We start from the raw sequence: 16,948 nt of genomic DNA on the forward strand, positions 1-16,948 counted from the left end.
TTTCTTATTTAATATATCCTGTTATGAACTAACAAGTTGGCAACTGATTTTAATAGCAGAAGTAGAAGTGAAGAGTCTTCATTCTGGTTAACAAAAATAAACTTATAGGTCGGGAGATATTTGCACCACCGTTTCAAGATGAAGTGAGTTTGTATAAGAATAAAATCCGTTTTCATCCGAAAATTTAATTAATATGTTACTTATTTGTTATATTTATTTCATAGGATTGAGATCTGTAGTTTTTCTGGACTGCGTATGTACCCTGGACATGGGAAAAAAATGGTTAAAACCGATGGTAAAGTAAGTATATGATAATTTCATATATTAAAGTCTGGTTTATTAAAATAATTGCTCAATTTTGTATAAAATACTAATTTTCAACCGCTATGATCCCAACAGTTATGAGTAAACTTCTTTTATTGATGTAAACAATGTGACTATATATTTATTGATAAATTATTTATGTAAAATACGTATATGTGATTATAATACCAAATCAAATTTATTACCGATAAATCATTAAGTATGCCGCTGATGGTTGAATTAATGAAAAACTTAATGATTTATGCCACTTATGTTAGGAACTGTCTATTTTCTTTACTTCATTATTTACGTGAAAATCATCATAAAATAGTAGGCTTAAGACTTCTGACATCGTAAGAGTAATAGTTAACAAAAAGAGAAATAAAAATTTGGGGTATACTGTTATGGAAAATTAAATTGGTATTGTTTAATTCCTGCTTGAATCTGTCACAATAGCTGCTAATGAAATTATAAGTAAGCAACAAGGCTGTATTTGTGGAATCTTCACTCAAATAAAAAAATCAAAATAAAAAGATTATTGCTCAAATGTATGGATCAAGAAATAAAGTAAAATTGACTTAGTAGTACTCGACACTTATGTAAGTAATATTTCATTAATTAGAGAAACAATTATAAGATTTTCAATAAAACTTATTTCTAACAGTTAAAATTTTGCAATAAATTATTTTTATATTCCTGCATTGTTATCTTGGAGTAAATAGTCTGTTCTCTTGCCTAGTTTGTTTGATCTGTGTTAACTGATTATGTTATTTTTCTGGGGAGATTTCCGTATCCTGATCTTTGGCAGAATAATCGCCAAGTCTTGGGAACTTCAGAGAGTGGCCTGCAAAAAACTAAAAAACATCACAGAAAGGGACCAGTTCGAAAGGTGTAACTCGCAACCACCCCTGGGCAAACATCTACATCAGTGATTCTCAACCACTGTGCCGCGGCACTTTTGTGTGCCGCCAAATTCTTAAAATGTGCCGCCAAATATCAGAAATGATACAATAAAAATTACAATGCTTTTTTTATTATAAGTAAAGTTAAAATTAAAGAAAAGTGTATATATATATATATATATATTTTGCTTTGGCTATATTAATACAATATTAGAAAGAACTCCTTTTTGCGGATATAATCGGGTGGGCTGATGAAGACATTATATCTTTTCTTTGTTTTGTTTTCCGGATTTTTAAATTTTTTTTTTTTTTTTTTGGATATCAAAAATTATATTTTTTTTAAATACTTTTGAAAAATTATTTTTAATAATTTTCTTCTCTTGTCATTATTTTTTATTATTTTACAAATTTTTTCAATATATATATATATATATCTATATATATATATATATATATATATATATATATATATATATATATATATATATATACTTTTTATAATTTTTCCACGCTTTAACCGCGTGAACATCTTTGTCGGCGATTGTCTTGTCTCTGTCAATCTTAAAATAAGATGGAAGTGTTTAAATTGTGAAGTGTTTAAATATATAAAAAACAAATTAACAAAGGATAACTAACAAAAATTAAGCTAACAATTAATAATTAGCGAAAAAACCAGTTAACAAGAAATCACAAAAAAATAACAGTTAATAACTATAGAAAACAAGCTAATAATTAATAACTAGCAAAAAAAATAAATAACTGTTACTAGCTAATAAAAAATTGGTCGAGAGAAATAATTAATCCCTTAATAAATGTACTTTTGTAGTACATATTATTTTATTTCACATTCAAAATTATTATCACGAACTATTTAACACAGTGTAAAATAGGTAATTAAACAACTTTTAATCTAATTTTTTTCATTGTGTGCCGTCAAATTTCGAAATCGTTAAAAGTGTGCCGCAACAAAAAAAAGGTTGAGATTCACTGATCTACATGTTCTTTTTTTTTTTTTTTAAGTTTGCAAGGTTAAAATCTATGAGGCAGCTTGGCGATTGTAGTTGGTGCAACAGATCACGTTACGGAAATGCCCCCATTTTTCTGATACTCATATTTGCAAAATGCAAAAGCGTGCATCTGTATACAGTAAAATTCTTAGATTTTTGGTGGAGCTTTAGCTTATTATCTGAAACTTTGTTATAGATTTTTTGGATTCAGGTTCTTGCTTCCCGGCTAATTTTCTCACCTGTGGGAAAAAAGGCAGCATTTTTAAATGCATAACCTAAATTTTTTATTTTTGTTGTTAGGGCATTATGCTTTGTTGTATTATCTAGTTCTTAAACTAGTTTTACTCATATTTTAATTAGTTTAAACTGACATTATTTTATAATAATAACAAAAAATTTCTATGCTCTATTTTAATAACTTGTAGTTTAGAGAGTTTGATATTTTGTATAAATGCCTGACTGAGTGACTTGGTAAATATTACTATCTGATCTTTTTGCTTTTTTGTAGTTTTTTAAACTTGTATGATAAAATACTTTATTTTATTTCAGTCCTTTTTATTTTTAAATGGAAAATGTGAAGCTTCTCACATGATGAAACGTAACCCAAGGAAAATCACTTGGACAGTTCTATACCGTCGTAAACATAAGAAAGGTATTGAAGAGGAACAAGCCAAGAAACGAACTCGTCGTGCTACCAAGTTCCAAAGAGCTATTGTTGGTGCAAGTTTAAGTGACATCATGGCTAAAAGAAACATGAAGCCTGAAGTGAGGAAAGCTCAACGGGATCAGGCTGTTAGGTATGTAGAATTATAGTTTTATCCTTATCTGTGAATTATGTGATAGTTTAATCTTTTAGTTTTTTGAAAGATAATTTCTGTGCTTTTCTTTTCACTTTTTAAAGTTTATTTATTTTTATGAATAATATTTTATATAAGTAAAGTGTTTTTATAGATTCTTATTTTATTCAGTGATATTTATCAAATTATATATATGAAAATATATTTAGGTTAGGCAGAGCTCATTCTAGGCAAAAAAAAAAAAGGGCAGGGTGCAAAAGTTTAAAAAAAGGGCATTATTATTCTAAAAAGGCAATAATTTCTTTCCAGGGGCTTTACACGTTTTATTAAAAAACATTGTCTATTAGTAAAAGAATTTTTTTTTACCTTACTAAAAGTAGCAAAACAATCATATTAATTACTAATTTTCATTAATAAATTAACATATGTATCAAGCTAATTAGCTTGGTAATTTATTTAAAATGCATGTATATATTAATAAAATAATAAATGTATGTTTTTAAGTGTATAGATAGTTATGATTTAATAATTAAAATGATTAATAATATTATAATTATGATAATGATTAATAATATTATAATTATGATTTAATGATAGTGAAAGTAACTGCAAACTTTCAAAGACAAGTGCAACAAGGGGGTTTGTTGGCTATTTTTCCTTTCTCATATAAATCATAAATCTTTATATTGACAGCAATGACAAACTAAATAAAAAGAGTTAAAAATAAAAGTTTGAGAAATCCACTGTAGAGTTTGGGGAAAAAATAAAGAGTTGAGGAAAGAAAGAGCAAAAAGGGTATGGAGTCTTAATACATCAGGACACTAATTTACTTCAGGGGCAACAGGGTGGATTCTTTTGACTAAAAGGGCAGTAGGGTGCTGCGCCCTGTTTACCCTGCCTAGAATGAGCTCTGGATTAGGAAATATGGTTTTACTGGTGACTTAGGATATTTTTGTTTTGGAATTCTCCGATGCATTAATTTCCTTTATTCAGAGTGACCACCCACCTTGAAAACCTGGAATTATCAGGGAATTTTTTTATACTGGAAAAATCAGGGAAATTTAGACATAAACCTGGAAAAATCAGGGATTTTTTTTAAAGAAAAGCTGGAATTTTTTCTTTGACTTTTCTTAATTTTACTAATTTAAATTATTTACTAATTTTTTTAATTAAAATTATTTTACCAACTGTTATACCCACTTTTAGACAAAAATTTATTGCCAAACAGTTGAAGTACCATCAACTTAGCAATACTTCTCTTGCATCAAAATTTGGTTCATTATAACCCTGTTAAATTCCCATGGTTTCTTAAAGAATAGATAACCTTTCCAGGTCACCTCATTCTCATAAGGTGACCTGGCTAGCACTCTATCCCCTGCGTCAAAGATGATAAAATAACATTAAAAGAAAATATTTTAAATAAAATACTTTATAATATTGACACTTTTCTTGTAACTATCCTAAACTTTATGAGGGGAATGACCCCTCATAAAGTTGACCTGGAGTAAACAATGACCTGGAGATTTTAGGACTTTTACCTGGAAAAATCAGGGAAATTTTAAACCTAATTTGAGTGGCCACCCTGTTTATTTTTAATGTGAGCCATGTTGAGTATTAAATACAATTAGGTGTTGTTTATTCTGGCTATGGATTGGCCAAAATTTATACATATTATTAAGTCTTATCTTAATCTTTAAATTCTTTGAAGTGTTAGTTGGGGTAGGAGATGTTTTAAGACATACTAGTGTGACATCGAGTCACTGGATCTTATTTTTTGCAATTTTTACCCTTTTCCCTCTTTGGAAGTTCTTAGTCTGCTTGGTGCCTGCTGCATCAATTTGTCGGCCTTCTGGATCGACACATGCAGTGTCTTCATTGCTTTGGTTTGAGCGACGCCATTACTTCGGTTTAGGTGTAACAAGCTTCTTTGCCCCTTCCAAAAATAAAATTCGGCTAATTAAGACTAGCGAGTAAGAAACAAGTTCACTTAATTCTTTTATTTTTGAGGAGGAAATAGGCTCCTGTTTAAATACAGAGACATCTTCGCAGTGAAGATATTCCCACTGTGGCAAATTGCACAAGTAGATAAAACTTTCATTTCTTCATTTTTTCACACGCTTCGGACAGAGCTTAATCGTGGTGCATCGTTGCTGGAGAAAGGCGTTCTTCCATGATCAGCCACATCTTCTAGATTTTACTGGCCTGTGGTTGTATGAATGAATTGTAATACCTGCAGTGTTTTTTTATTTTATTAATTGAATGGCCTTCTTAAGGACAAGCAGCTGCCTCATTGTCTTGTAGTTTATAATTCAGCTTTCACCCATCTCCCAATGATATCTGTGCTCCACAAGTACCTCAAAATTATTTTCAACCTGCATCCGCAGCCATCAGCAATATTATTAGTTATTGCTCATCAACGAAAATGGTGTGTAAGCTTCCCCATATCTGCATCAGTCTGTTTCCCCAATAATATATACATTACTAATCCATTTCCAATTTGCTCCACCTCAAAAAAAAAGAAAAGATCAGTAAATTCAATGATGAAACAAGCCTTTGTAATGGACTTTTCCTTGTGATAATTTAGTGGACTCTTTTTCTTACCTTACTGTTTTGTTATTGGTATATTTACAGAATTCGAAGAGTAAATATTAATAAGATAATACATGAATATGGCATTAGATAATAAACTGTATTGAATATATACATTAAAAATCTAATTAGTTGTGCATTTAATGTCTGTTGGAATCCAACTGGTCTAAATCACTACTAGTTTCATTGATATTTTTTTCATGTGTATAAATAGGTATGGATTTGTCCATTTGAAAATTTCAAACACTCACTGATTTTTATTTTGGGTATTAAAAAAATAATATTCCTCTAAATGTAATGTGTTTTTCTAGGGCTGCAAAAGAAAAGCAGAGAGCTGCTAAGGCACAGAAGAAAGCAACTGCAGCACCTTCAAAGGTATTCCAGATAATATATTTTTATATGCAATATTTATATCAATTATTTCTCTGGAAGTCTTATTTTAATCCTATATTGCTTGTGTGCTAAGATTATTTTGGTTTATTTCTTTTAAAAATATGAATTCTTATTTCTTTTTCCTTGTGCCAATATATTGTTAGTGTACTGTTGAAATAATTGTTTAAGTTATTGAAAAATGTTCTATATCTAATTAAATAATATAAAAAATGTTCGAAAGCATTCTTCTTGATACATCTAGAAGGATCACTAAGCTGTTGATGTTTTGTTTAAAATCCTTGTTCATTTTGGGCTTGTTAATAGGTGTGTGATTAGCTATCTTTAATTTTATCCACGAAGGTTTTTTAATAATTTGGTTAGATAATCACAACAGTGTAGTGTTTTTTTGAAAGTATATTTTTCTATTTTTTTTTTAATTGTGCAAATTAAGTTGTAACTTTTGTGTAATTAATTTTCTATGCCTTGCGATATTTAATTGGTTTTGCTTAACAGCATTCACATGTAAAATGCGCTCATTATAGCATGGTCCTAACTGTTCCTAAGCCTTTTTCCTGTCAGTACAGGAAGTTTCTAAAATTTTATTGCCTTTAATAATGTTTTTAAACCCGGCTAAAGCTCTTGTATTTATAGTCTTGTATTATAAGTGATTTCAGAGTGCAAAATAGTAGTTTTTTTTCTTCAATTGATCTGATCGTGATATTTACAGATTGGTAACAATAAGCACTTTTAAAATTACATAAATTTTTCAATTTAAGCCATGCATATTGAGTTTGAAAATAAAAGTTATAAAAATGCAAACTAACAAGTCTAAAAATTATGCATGATTTCAATAATCATCAGCTATTTTTCTACTATGTATAAGGAACTTATTTATTAATTGTTCATCATCATAGTGCCTTTATCACAATTTTTCAAAAATTAGCAAAGTGGTGGGTAAGATGTATTTAACTATGCAGCATAATTGGGTTGACCTAAAAAATTATCACATACACTGACAGCTCATCATTGCATTTCTGTACACCTGCACTTGAAGAAGTCGAGAGTAATTGTAGTCCAAGTGCATTCCAGAATTCTGTGTTTTTCATATCATCCCTCCTGATCTAAAAACTGGGAGCAAGCCATATGATTTTGCTGCAAGTTTTGCAGAATTCTGCATATCTCAAGACTTCAGTGAATCAGAAACTTAAGTTCCACTATCTAAAATTTTATTCTGGAAACTTTCTCTGAAGCTGTTAAAGAGGCATTTGCATTCTCCTAATTGGTGAAAATCCGCCAGTTTGATTTTTTAGGTTTGGCAGATTTCCGTCATTTTGAATGTTTGAAAATGTGCGGGAATCTGCTAATTTTGCAATTCATATTCACAGGATCTTAGTTCAAAAGATAATATTAAACATGTATGGTATATGTATTGGTATCGAATTTTCGTACATAAAATTTCAGGGTTTTTACTTTGTCACAACCTTCCCTGTTGAGTACCCAGGGTGTAAATGAGTGAATTCTTAGAAATTCAAAGAGAAGTGCAGAGAAATAAAATGGTGCAGGTTCCTTCTAAATAAAGAGTGAATTTTTGACAGTAAGATAAATAGAAGCAATGATAACATTGAAAGTTCTACTGAATACTGAAAATGATTATTTTAACGTATAAATCAGGGATGAAATTTTTTCGCTTTTTAGTGGATTTCCTCGTTTTTCACTTTTATTTCTTGAATTTCTGTTTTTTTTTATTGAAAATTCAGATTTTTCTAAAAATTTCACTTTTTTATATAAGTATTCCGCTTTTTCAGAAAATTCAAACTACATAGCTACCAATCCTTTCTCATTTTTACTTATTATAGCTATTTTCTCCCCTTTTGCTCGCAGCAGATAAGATTTTCCGAATTTTTTACCCGCCCTCCAGATAGATCCGATTTTTGTAGTTGAAACGACACTGCTTCTGACAAGCCTTTTAGAGGTCCCAAGCCTAGAATCTGCTAATATCTCGATTCTTATTCACACGATTTTAATATGAAACATATCTTTTCATATTTGCGTGTTGCGATTCTTATTTACGAGATTTAAAAATCCGATATTGTGATTCGTATTTACGCCTTTTTAAAAACCTATGTAGCGATTCGTATTCACGCAAGTTTAAAATAAATGTCTTGATTTTGCTTATGCGGTTTATAATATCAAACATTGATTTTCGTATTTATATGTGATTTTAAAATAAGGCATTGGAATTCGCATTCACGCATTCTAAAAATTATGTATCATAATTCTTATTTATGCAATCTAAAAATTATGCATCATGATTCGTATTTATAGGATCTAAAAATTATGAATCGTGATTTGTATTTACGCTTTTTAAAAATTCTATATCCAAGTTTGTATTTCCTCATTTTCAAAATCGTATATCTAGTTTCATATTCATGTAATTTCAAAATCCATAATTATCCATTGTTATTCATATTAAATTTTAAGATCAACTATCGCGATTCTTGTAAGAAGTAAATTTTTTAAAAATTAGTTACTATAACGGTGACTGTTTTTCTAACGACGATTATATGTAAGTGTTACAACATCAGAGAAACTGGAAGGGAATATATTCAAACATGGTTCCTACACAGTCAGGAAAACCTGCAAAAGTCAGGCTATTCTAAAATTAAGCTAGAAAGTCAGGGTTTTTCTTACGTATTCATAAAGTTAGGAAAGTAAAAAAAAAAAACTATAGTTCATTCAAAGATTGACAGGCAAAAATTAAGTTTCAAGGAAAAATTCTGTAATTCAAAATTTGTAATTTCCTCATAATAACATTCCTCTTTCCCTGGTAGAACCTGTCCTGTTAGCAATTTTCCTCCTGTTTATCCAATGATAAGGAACTTTTGATAGGGTTTCTAGGTTTATTGCTCTTTGTGTGAATAACTGGTTTACAGACAAAAGTAGCTGAAACAACAGAAAAAGCAAAAAGGAATTTTTACTGTTTGTGATGCTGCCAAAAAAAAGAAGAGCAAAAGAGTTTCTTAGAGTTTAATCCACAACAAAAGAGATAAGATAATTTTGCGAAGTATTTGCACGGAGAAAAAAAATGTGAAAATTTGTCAGAGGTTATAAAAATTGTTCTTATCCTCTCTCATGGTAACGCAACAGTCGAAGGTGTGTTTTCAATCAATAAAAGCTTATTGGTTGAAAACCTCAATGAAGACTATTATTTCACAAAGGCGTGTGTATGATTATGTTTCATTTATAAATGGAATAAAAAACATAGACATTAATGAAAAAATGCTAGGTGCTGTAAAAGGATCTAGAACAAGATGGAGACATGCATTAGAAGCCAAAAAAAAAGAAAAGAAAGAAAAGCGTAAGAATAAAAAAACTGAAATTTCTGGAAAACGAATAAAAGAAAAGATAGTTCATTTGAAATTAAGAAAATCTAAATTGACGAAAACTGCTGCAACAGAACTGGATGTTCTTGATTCAGAAATTGTCAAACAACAAAATATGTTGAGAAATATTATATAACATAGGAGCCCCTGAGTTTCTCCGGAAGCTTACAGTATTACAGAAATAAATTTAAAAATACTGAAAAAAAAAGATATTTTTGATTTTATTTTTCTCACAAGTTGCATAATTTTTCTATCTGAATTTTTATTTGTATATAGTTAACTTTTCTTGACTTTTTTCCCCTTTATATTTCAATATTATCTTTTAAAAGAAAAGTCAGTTTTAAGTGAAATTGTGATTTTTAAAAATTAATATTTTAATGTAACAAATGTTCTAGTATGTTTTAAGAGTAAATATTATTTGAGGATACTGATACATATCTCGCAGATTTGATTAACCCTTTATATCCTTACGACACTCATACATTTTGTTCCACTTAACATTAAATAAAATAATGTTTCCATAATTCAACAGATTTTCTTGATCTTTTTATTTAAATAGTTTTCGTATCTAACTACAAAAACACACTAAAAGTTTAATCTAATCGTGATAATTAAAAATATGTTTCACAAGTTTTCTGAAAATATAATTTGGGATATAAAGTGCTGTTACGCATTTCTACTTTAATATATAAGTGTTTATCCTATTCAATCTATGATACTTATGACTAAGTAGCATATTATTACTAATTGAAACTGCAATGTTAAAAGTTTTGTTGGAGTGGGAAACGGCAGGTCAGGAATTTTATTGTAAAAGGTCAGGAAAAACCTGCGAAAGTCAGGATATTGTTTTCTCGTAATAGTGTAGGAACCCTGTCAAAACATTCTGTGCGAAGAAGAAAAAATAGGATTTGTCACAAGATGGTTGAAGATGGGCTAACAACTAAATTAATCACCAATCTGTTGGTGATATATAATATCTAAATATAGCAAACAGAAAAGATGGAGCAGACAAAAGCAATCACTTAAAAAGGGATTTAATTAAATTTTTTTTTTTGGAAAACGAGTTGATTAACTCATCATCAAAATTTTATTTATAATTGCTGTTATTTATGCAATAAAAGGCAAAATTCTTATCAAATAAAAAACAATTATCTAAACAGTTGCTGGTTGTCATGTAATTTTTCAAACTAAAATAGCAATTTTTGTATGTTAAGGAGTTACTATATATTTCTACTTCACTGTTATTGATATGTTTCAAAGAACTCTAGTTAGATTAGACTATAATATGAACATAATGATTTGGTCCATTGTTAAAGTTTTTTTTCTCAATATAATTAAAAAAATAATATTGCTGATATATTTGCTATAAATCACATAACAGTATTTATTAAAAGAAATGAAATATTAATGTATATTCTTAGTAGTTTGAATTTGCTAAACCAGGTAGTTTTTCAAGTAATAATTGTCTCTTATGTGAACTGAGGAAAAATATAATTTCCAGCTTTATTTTTTCAATTGGTAATTTTTATTTTCACTAATTGTTAAGTATCAATGTAATTATTTATATAATAATAAATTAGTACACATTTGTATGACAACACATTATTTATTACCTTAAACTGTCTGGAATTTATTATTAAAGGGTTGCACTTGCGTAAAATTTACTAACTTGGAAATTCAGCTTTTTTGCCTTTTGGCTAATCTCATCCCTGATAAATGAGTTGAGAAAGTCTTGGTCAAGATTGAAAGGGATTTATTGTAATGTTTATGTAGTCTTACAGTTTTTTCTTTATATTTTTGGTTGCTAAGTCTACTAATTACACTTTTACTGGACACTTTTTATTTTGAGATTTGTAATTGTATTGATGTTTATTTTAGGTTACAAAAGTTGCCCAGAAACAGAAAGCTGCCAAGCCTATTCAGACTAAAGCACCGCGTGTTGGTGGTAAAAGATAATTGTCTGTAATTAAATAAATAAAATGTATAATAGACCAAAATGAATTTGTTTTTATTCTTTGCTTTATTTACATTTTGTATTGTTCAATTCTACAGGAACTAATATACACAATAAAAATAATTAAATGCATGAAACGTTGTCATAGTTGCCAGTGTCTTACAGTTAAGGAAGACTGCATAATCTGCTCATATCCAGAAGTTAATTGATATTTTTAATAAGAATTTTTTTCTTCAAAAGACTATACTTGATGCAAGAGTGATTTACTAAACATAATTTAATCATTCATGTTAGTCAAATAATTTTAAAGAAGTTCAGTTAAAATCCTTATTTAGGGACAGTTCTCATTGGATCTGACTGCAATTAGCATTGTATGAATCTATTCAAGCCAAATTTGAACACGATAATAAAACTTTTTATGGTTGGACACTACGAAGAAAGAAATTTTTTTTTTTCACAGGTCCAAAGATACAGTAAAATATGTAAAAGTTAGTATTAAGGGGCTGTAAATTTTCAACTGTTCTCTCGATTAAACTATTGGGACCTAATTTTCTAAATTGTGGTACTTCCAAGGTAAAAAATGGTTTGTCTTTCCAGAGAAAGTTTTAAAATAATAATTTAAATACAGTACACTCTCGATTATCCGTGCTCATTCCGGAGTCACACAAAAAATATAAAGAGAAACATTTTCAGGATTAAAAAATTTTGATTCATGAAGTTATAACACTACCAAATTTTTGGAAGCAATATTCGTTATTGGATTGAAGTATACGGAATATCAGCAGCCTGGTCAAAATTAAAATCGTCTACGTTATCACGATCTTGGAGAAAGATCATACCGCTTGATGAACTATCTTCTTCAGATATTCAAGAAAAATATGATAACAGTATTCTCGAACAAGCAAAAGAAATCTAAGGTTTCGAAATTCTTGATGAAGAAAATTTAGAAGATTGGTTTCAAAGTGATGCATGTTAGTCTGGCTTCCAGTATTTGACTGATGACATCGTTATGTTGTTAAATCAAATAGTGATGATAGTAACTGATGCAGGAGGAGATGTAGTAAATGAATGAAATACAATTTCTCATTCTGCTGCTCTGTGGAAACTATATTAGATTATATGGGAGGATTTGATTACGGTGACATTAATGCGGTTCGTAAAATATGTGTATCGATATATGGCGAAGACGCATTACACATTTTTTAATAAGGAAAATTCCTAGTTTGATGTTATGCATGCAAATGTCAGTAATTTTTATATTTTTTGTACTGATATTGAATTTTTCTTTAATAAAAGGAGTTTTCGGATTATCCGTGTTTTTCGATTGTCCCGGTGATTAACCCGGATAATCGGGAGTGCACTGTACTTAAAAATTTGACAAGCTCATTACGTAAGAAACTTCTTAGTAAAATCAGCATGTGTAGCTATGAATCTGAAAAATGTGTTAATTTCTTTCTCAATCTAGAGAACATGGTCTCAATAGTTAAGTCAGGAGAGCTGTCCCTTCAATTTCATTAATTTTCCGAATTTTGACCTTACAGCAAGAACTTCAAGGGATAATAGTAAAAAATGTAAAACTTGTTTACACAGCGATAATATTAAAAAAATAATTTATTACTTAAATAAATAATGATCGAAAACTTTTTGAGTACACAAATTTATTCACTGTACATTTCATTTTAAAAAACAAAATATTAAGAGAATTTAAAAAAAAAAATATATGCTACCACATCCGTTTACATTTTAGATAAAATGTAATTTATGATGTAAACATTTGTATATTAACTCAAAACATTATTAAAAAAATAATTTACAAGTAATTAAAAAACATTTAAATTTTTTTTACATTAATTTAAAAAAAAAATGGATATTCTGAGTTATTAAAAATTGAAAAAGTATATTTAAAAATTTAAAGCAATATTCGAAACATTTATCAAATTTTGCCATTTAAAATTACATTATTTAAATTGATGCATAAAGTTGCACACCTTTCAGCTAATAATTTTTTCCGACTGTTGTTAAATAAAAATTTTTTTTTGCACAGAATAATTATTTTGATTCTCGAATTCTGCTTCTTCCTCGGTTTAGCGTCCTCTTGGATAAAAAATTATTCAGGCTGTTGACGTTTTTTATTTCGCTCACTGAACAAAGATGAACACGAAGAACTTTAAATATGCATAAATATACAAAACTTAAAAATTTTTTTTTATAGAAAAAATGAGCCTTGGCTCCTGAAATATTCTTTTTCCTAGGGGGAAAAATGCGTTACAGCATTTGTATGCAATGCAATCTCCCAAACCATGCACATGAAAAAGTAATAAAAGGGAGAATCTTTAAAACGTGTGCACTTACTGTGTTGTTGTTTCTTAAGTCACTTGCTAATATCAGCAAGCCTGCTGGGCGAAATCAAGCTAATTAAGTAATCAGATAGTGTGTTCCTTGTTTTTCAGTGGTGCCACACACGTCGCAGCCTGTTTATAGGGCGGACTTATTCATACATCCAAGGATCGTAATTTTGACCTGAACTAGATCTCCAATTTAGTACCCGCAAAGGTATTGATTTGTTATGGAAACATGGAGGACTTTGTGACCTGACAGACTAAACATGCACCATTCACTTCACAGGGAGTCTTGAGCCGGTGGGGATCAAACTCCCTACCAACTAGGCTTTCCCAGACCAGCACTCACTGTGGTGAGCAGAGGAAAGAATGTTGGCATCTATGAAGAATACAGTGATTTTTGAACACTTTCAAACTAATATAAAAAATACCTAAACCAAAATTGTGAGATATATATATGTGCATATAAAATTGTGTTTTAATTAAAAAAAAGAGCCTTTTGTAAGGAATTTTGCCCCCTCCCCCTTGAATTAAATATTCACCAGAAATAAGAAATTCTGTTTCGATTGACTTACTTTAAAAATTGTTCAATTGCTTTCAAAATTCTATTTAATAAAAATTTAAATCCATATTGGTAATTTATTTCTTACATTAATCTAAGCAGAAATTATTCTCTGTTAAAAAATTATTACCGACAATATATTCTTAGATTTTTTTTTTAAATGTAAGTATCATTGAAATTTCAATGGCAATTTCCTTCATAAGTGTTACCTTTAATTTTCATAATTCAATTTATTTATAAATCATATTATATATCCATAAATTATTTCCAGAATAATAATACTAATAATATATTTCCAAGTTCTAGTGTTCTTAGACATAGAAGCCTAGAGTGGCTGTCCTTTTAGTCCTTCTATAAATATGCCACTTGCAAAGATTTATTAAAATTATTTTATTGTTAAATACAGATTCACAAGTAGACTCATTTAAAGTAATGATTTTTAAAAAAAAAAATCTATTTAGATATTTTTTATTTTTTCAACTTTATATACATAAACAAAATGATGATTTTTATTGAAAAAAATCTTGTTTACATTACATTGTAAGAACATTTCAAAACTTTACACAGATTACAACATTGTTCATAGTCATGTAACATAATTATAAACATTTACTATATATGGTATGATACATTAATAATGCAACAACACATTTGATTCAGTTCAGCATGTGATCACAAAGCATAAAGGAATTAAAAAACAAAAACTCTATGAGAAGAAAGTTGCATTCTTCATATCTATAGAAAAATTATTCATTGCCATCATGACATTAATGATCAATTTTATTTTTAAAACATCAATAAAAAAATGAACAGTAAAATATCTCGTGAAATGTATGGCACTACCGTAGGAAATGCAGACAGGAAGAAACAATTGTAAAAAATTTAAAAAGCATTCATATGTTACGAATTCAACAGTTGGTCATTGGTTAAATTAAAATTTTAAATAAATAAAAGCGTGCCAAATTAAAATAAAAAATATCCATGTTTATAACTAACTCCCAAAAATAGCAATTGTCTCGAATCATGGACTGGGACTTGAAGTGCTCAGGAGTTGTGTTTTCCTAGGAGCTGGAGCTCTAAATTTTTTTATGCTCCAAGGATCATATAGTTTATTGGTCATTTAAATTTTTCAGAATTAAAATAGAAAAGATTTTAGTGCTTTTAATTTCTAGAGGGTTCTACAAATACAAAATAATTTGTGTCTGTATCTCAATGTAGCAGCAGTGCTTATTAGTCAAGCTGCTGTAGAAAAACTTTTTCTCGCATTAAAATACATGTATTATAATGATTCAAGATCAAATATGAAGGAGGATTTATTCTTTTCTTAAGAATATTCAATTGTAAACAAATAGTTCAACAGTGAATTAAAGTTAAATTTGTATTTACTGTATTAGCTGATGAGTATATATTTTTTATTGTTCCTTTTAATGACAAAAAACTTAAAAATCAAACTCGAAAGCATACATAAATATATAGTAAAATTTCCAGAGCTGAAGCTTTAGCCAATAACCTGCGAGCAGAGCTTTGAAAATAGTTCGGCTCCGGGTCATTAGGGAGTACTGTACCGGATATTGCAATTATGTGGATAGAGTAAAATCTGTGTCAACATCAACCACTGAGAGTTTATAATATAACTAGATGTCTAACATCATTAAAAAGTCAACAATACATTGGTACCCTTTTATTTGCGGATTAAAAGGAACTTAATAGCTGAAAAACATTACCAATACAAAATACTACATGCAAGAAAATAAAAAGTGATTCAGACTACATACACATTGTTATTTGCAACTCCTAACAAGATTTATAAATATACAGAAATTTTTGCATAAATATTTCACAGTAGGTGAACCTTTAAAGCTCGTAGGTCCCTGCAATGCAGGATGCTATTTATGTCATTGCTAATTGATCTCATTGTCTTGAAATATTATTTAAACATGTAAAATTAATTATTGTTTGTCTAAAGTAAGAACTCTCCTAGCCATTTGTCTGGACTCATGGCGGTGACCATGGTAACGGGGTATAACTATTTCAAGTAGGGGTGTGGGGTAACTGTTTAGGACAGGTTTTGGCTCGGGTCAGAGAGAGAAAGGGAATATTTTTCTTCTGTCTATTGTGTTAGTCCTAGAGAGAAGAGAAGCTACCCTCCTTGAAGTGCGCCATTTTTGTTTCCATAGCAGCAGATGGCCTCAGACTTTGTGGGGGGGGGGGAGTTCTTATTGGAGACAAACTATAAATGATTGCTAATGTTTATAAGATGTTGAACATACATAAAAATCAATAAATATAAATTAAAAGTTGAAATTACGCAATTAAAAATATTTTTAAGTAGCAAAAGAAGTTGAAAATGCTTAGTACTAATGTTAACAATTATTTCAATATTTTACTGCATAGCTGGCAAACTTTTATTACAGGTTGGTTGCATAGATAACAAAGATGCTACAGCAGAGTTTTAACACTGGTACATAAAGACTTAATAAAAAATTGTCTTCAGGAGCTTAGTCAAAATTCGTAGATACAAATACAAATAAAACTTCGTAAAATAATTACATTTATAAAGTACTAATAGTTATTTCAAATTAAATATTTCAATTTATTCATTTTAATTTTATATATAATCTATCACTGGTTGGCTTTTTTTGAGTAAAAATTTTATTACCAGCCTTTAAATATTTATTTTCCAACCTTTTATAGTCTTAAAAAAGGCACACATTTGATAATTTTTTTTCAGATAGTGCAC

At 29.0% G+C, this 16,948-nt stretch overlaps 1 protein-coding gene across 1 annotated transcript; it reads left to right on the forward strand.

The window, feature by feature from the left end:
* The first annotated feature begins 18 nt into the window (after positions 1-18).
* RpL24 (ribosomal protein L24) lies at positions 19-11,350 on the forward strand. The gene is made up of 5 exons (XM_016060886.5): positions 19-143; positions 225-300; positions 2,762-3,009; positions 5,910-5,973; positions 11,232-11,350. The coding sequence occupies exons 1-5, from the start codon at positions 139-141 to the stop codon at positions 11,307-11,309; spliced, it is 471 nt and encodes a 156-aa protein (XP_015916372.1). The 5' UTR covers positions 19-138; the 3' UTR covers positions 11,310-11,350.
* Positions 11,351-16,948: the final 5,598 nt, after the last annotated feature.

This window comes from Parasteatoda tepidariorum, chromosome 5, assembly GCF_982258835.1.
Source record: "Parasteatoda tepidariorum strain Cologne lab strain chromosome 5, Ptep-v5.0, whole genome shotgun sequence".
NCBI classification, from domain to species: Eukaryota; Metazoa; Arthropoda; class Arachnida; order Araneae; family Theridiidae; genus Parasteatoda; species Parasteatoda tepidariorum.

Bases quoted from the DNA above. Each gene is read 5' to 3' on its own strand.
- RpL24 (XM_016060886.5), top strand. The intron at 3,010-5,909 runs GTATGTAGAATT...GTGTTTTTCTAG, and splicing joins CAACGGGATCAGGCTGTTAG to GGCTGCAAAAGAAAAGCAGA. The intron at 5,974-11,231 runs GTATTCCAGATA...TGTTTATTTTAG, and splicing joins CAACTGCAGCACCTTCAAAG to GTTACAAAAGTTGCCCAGAA.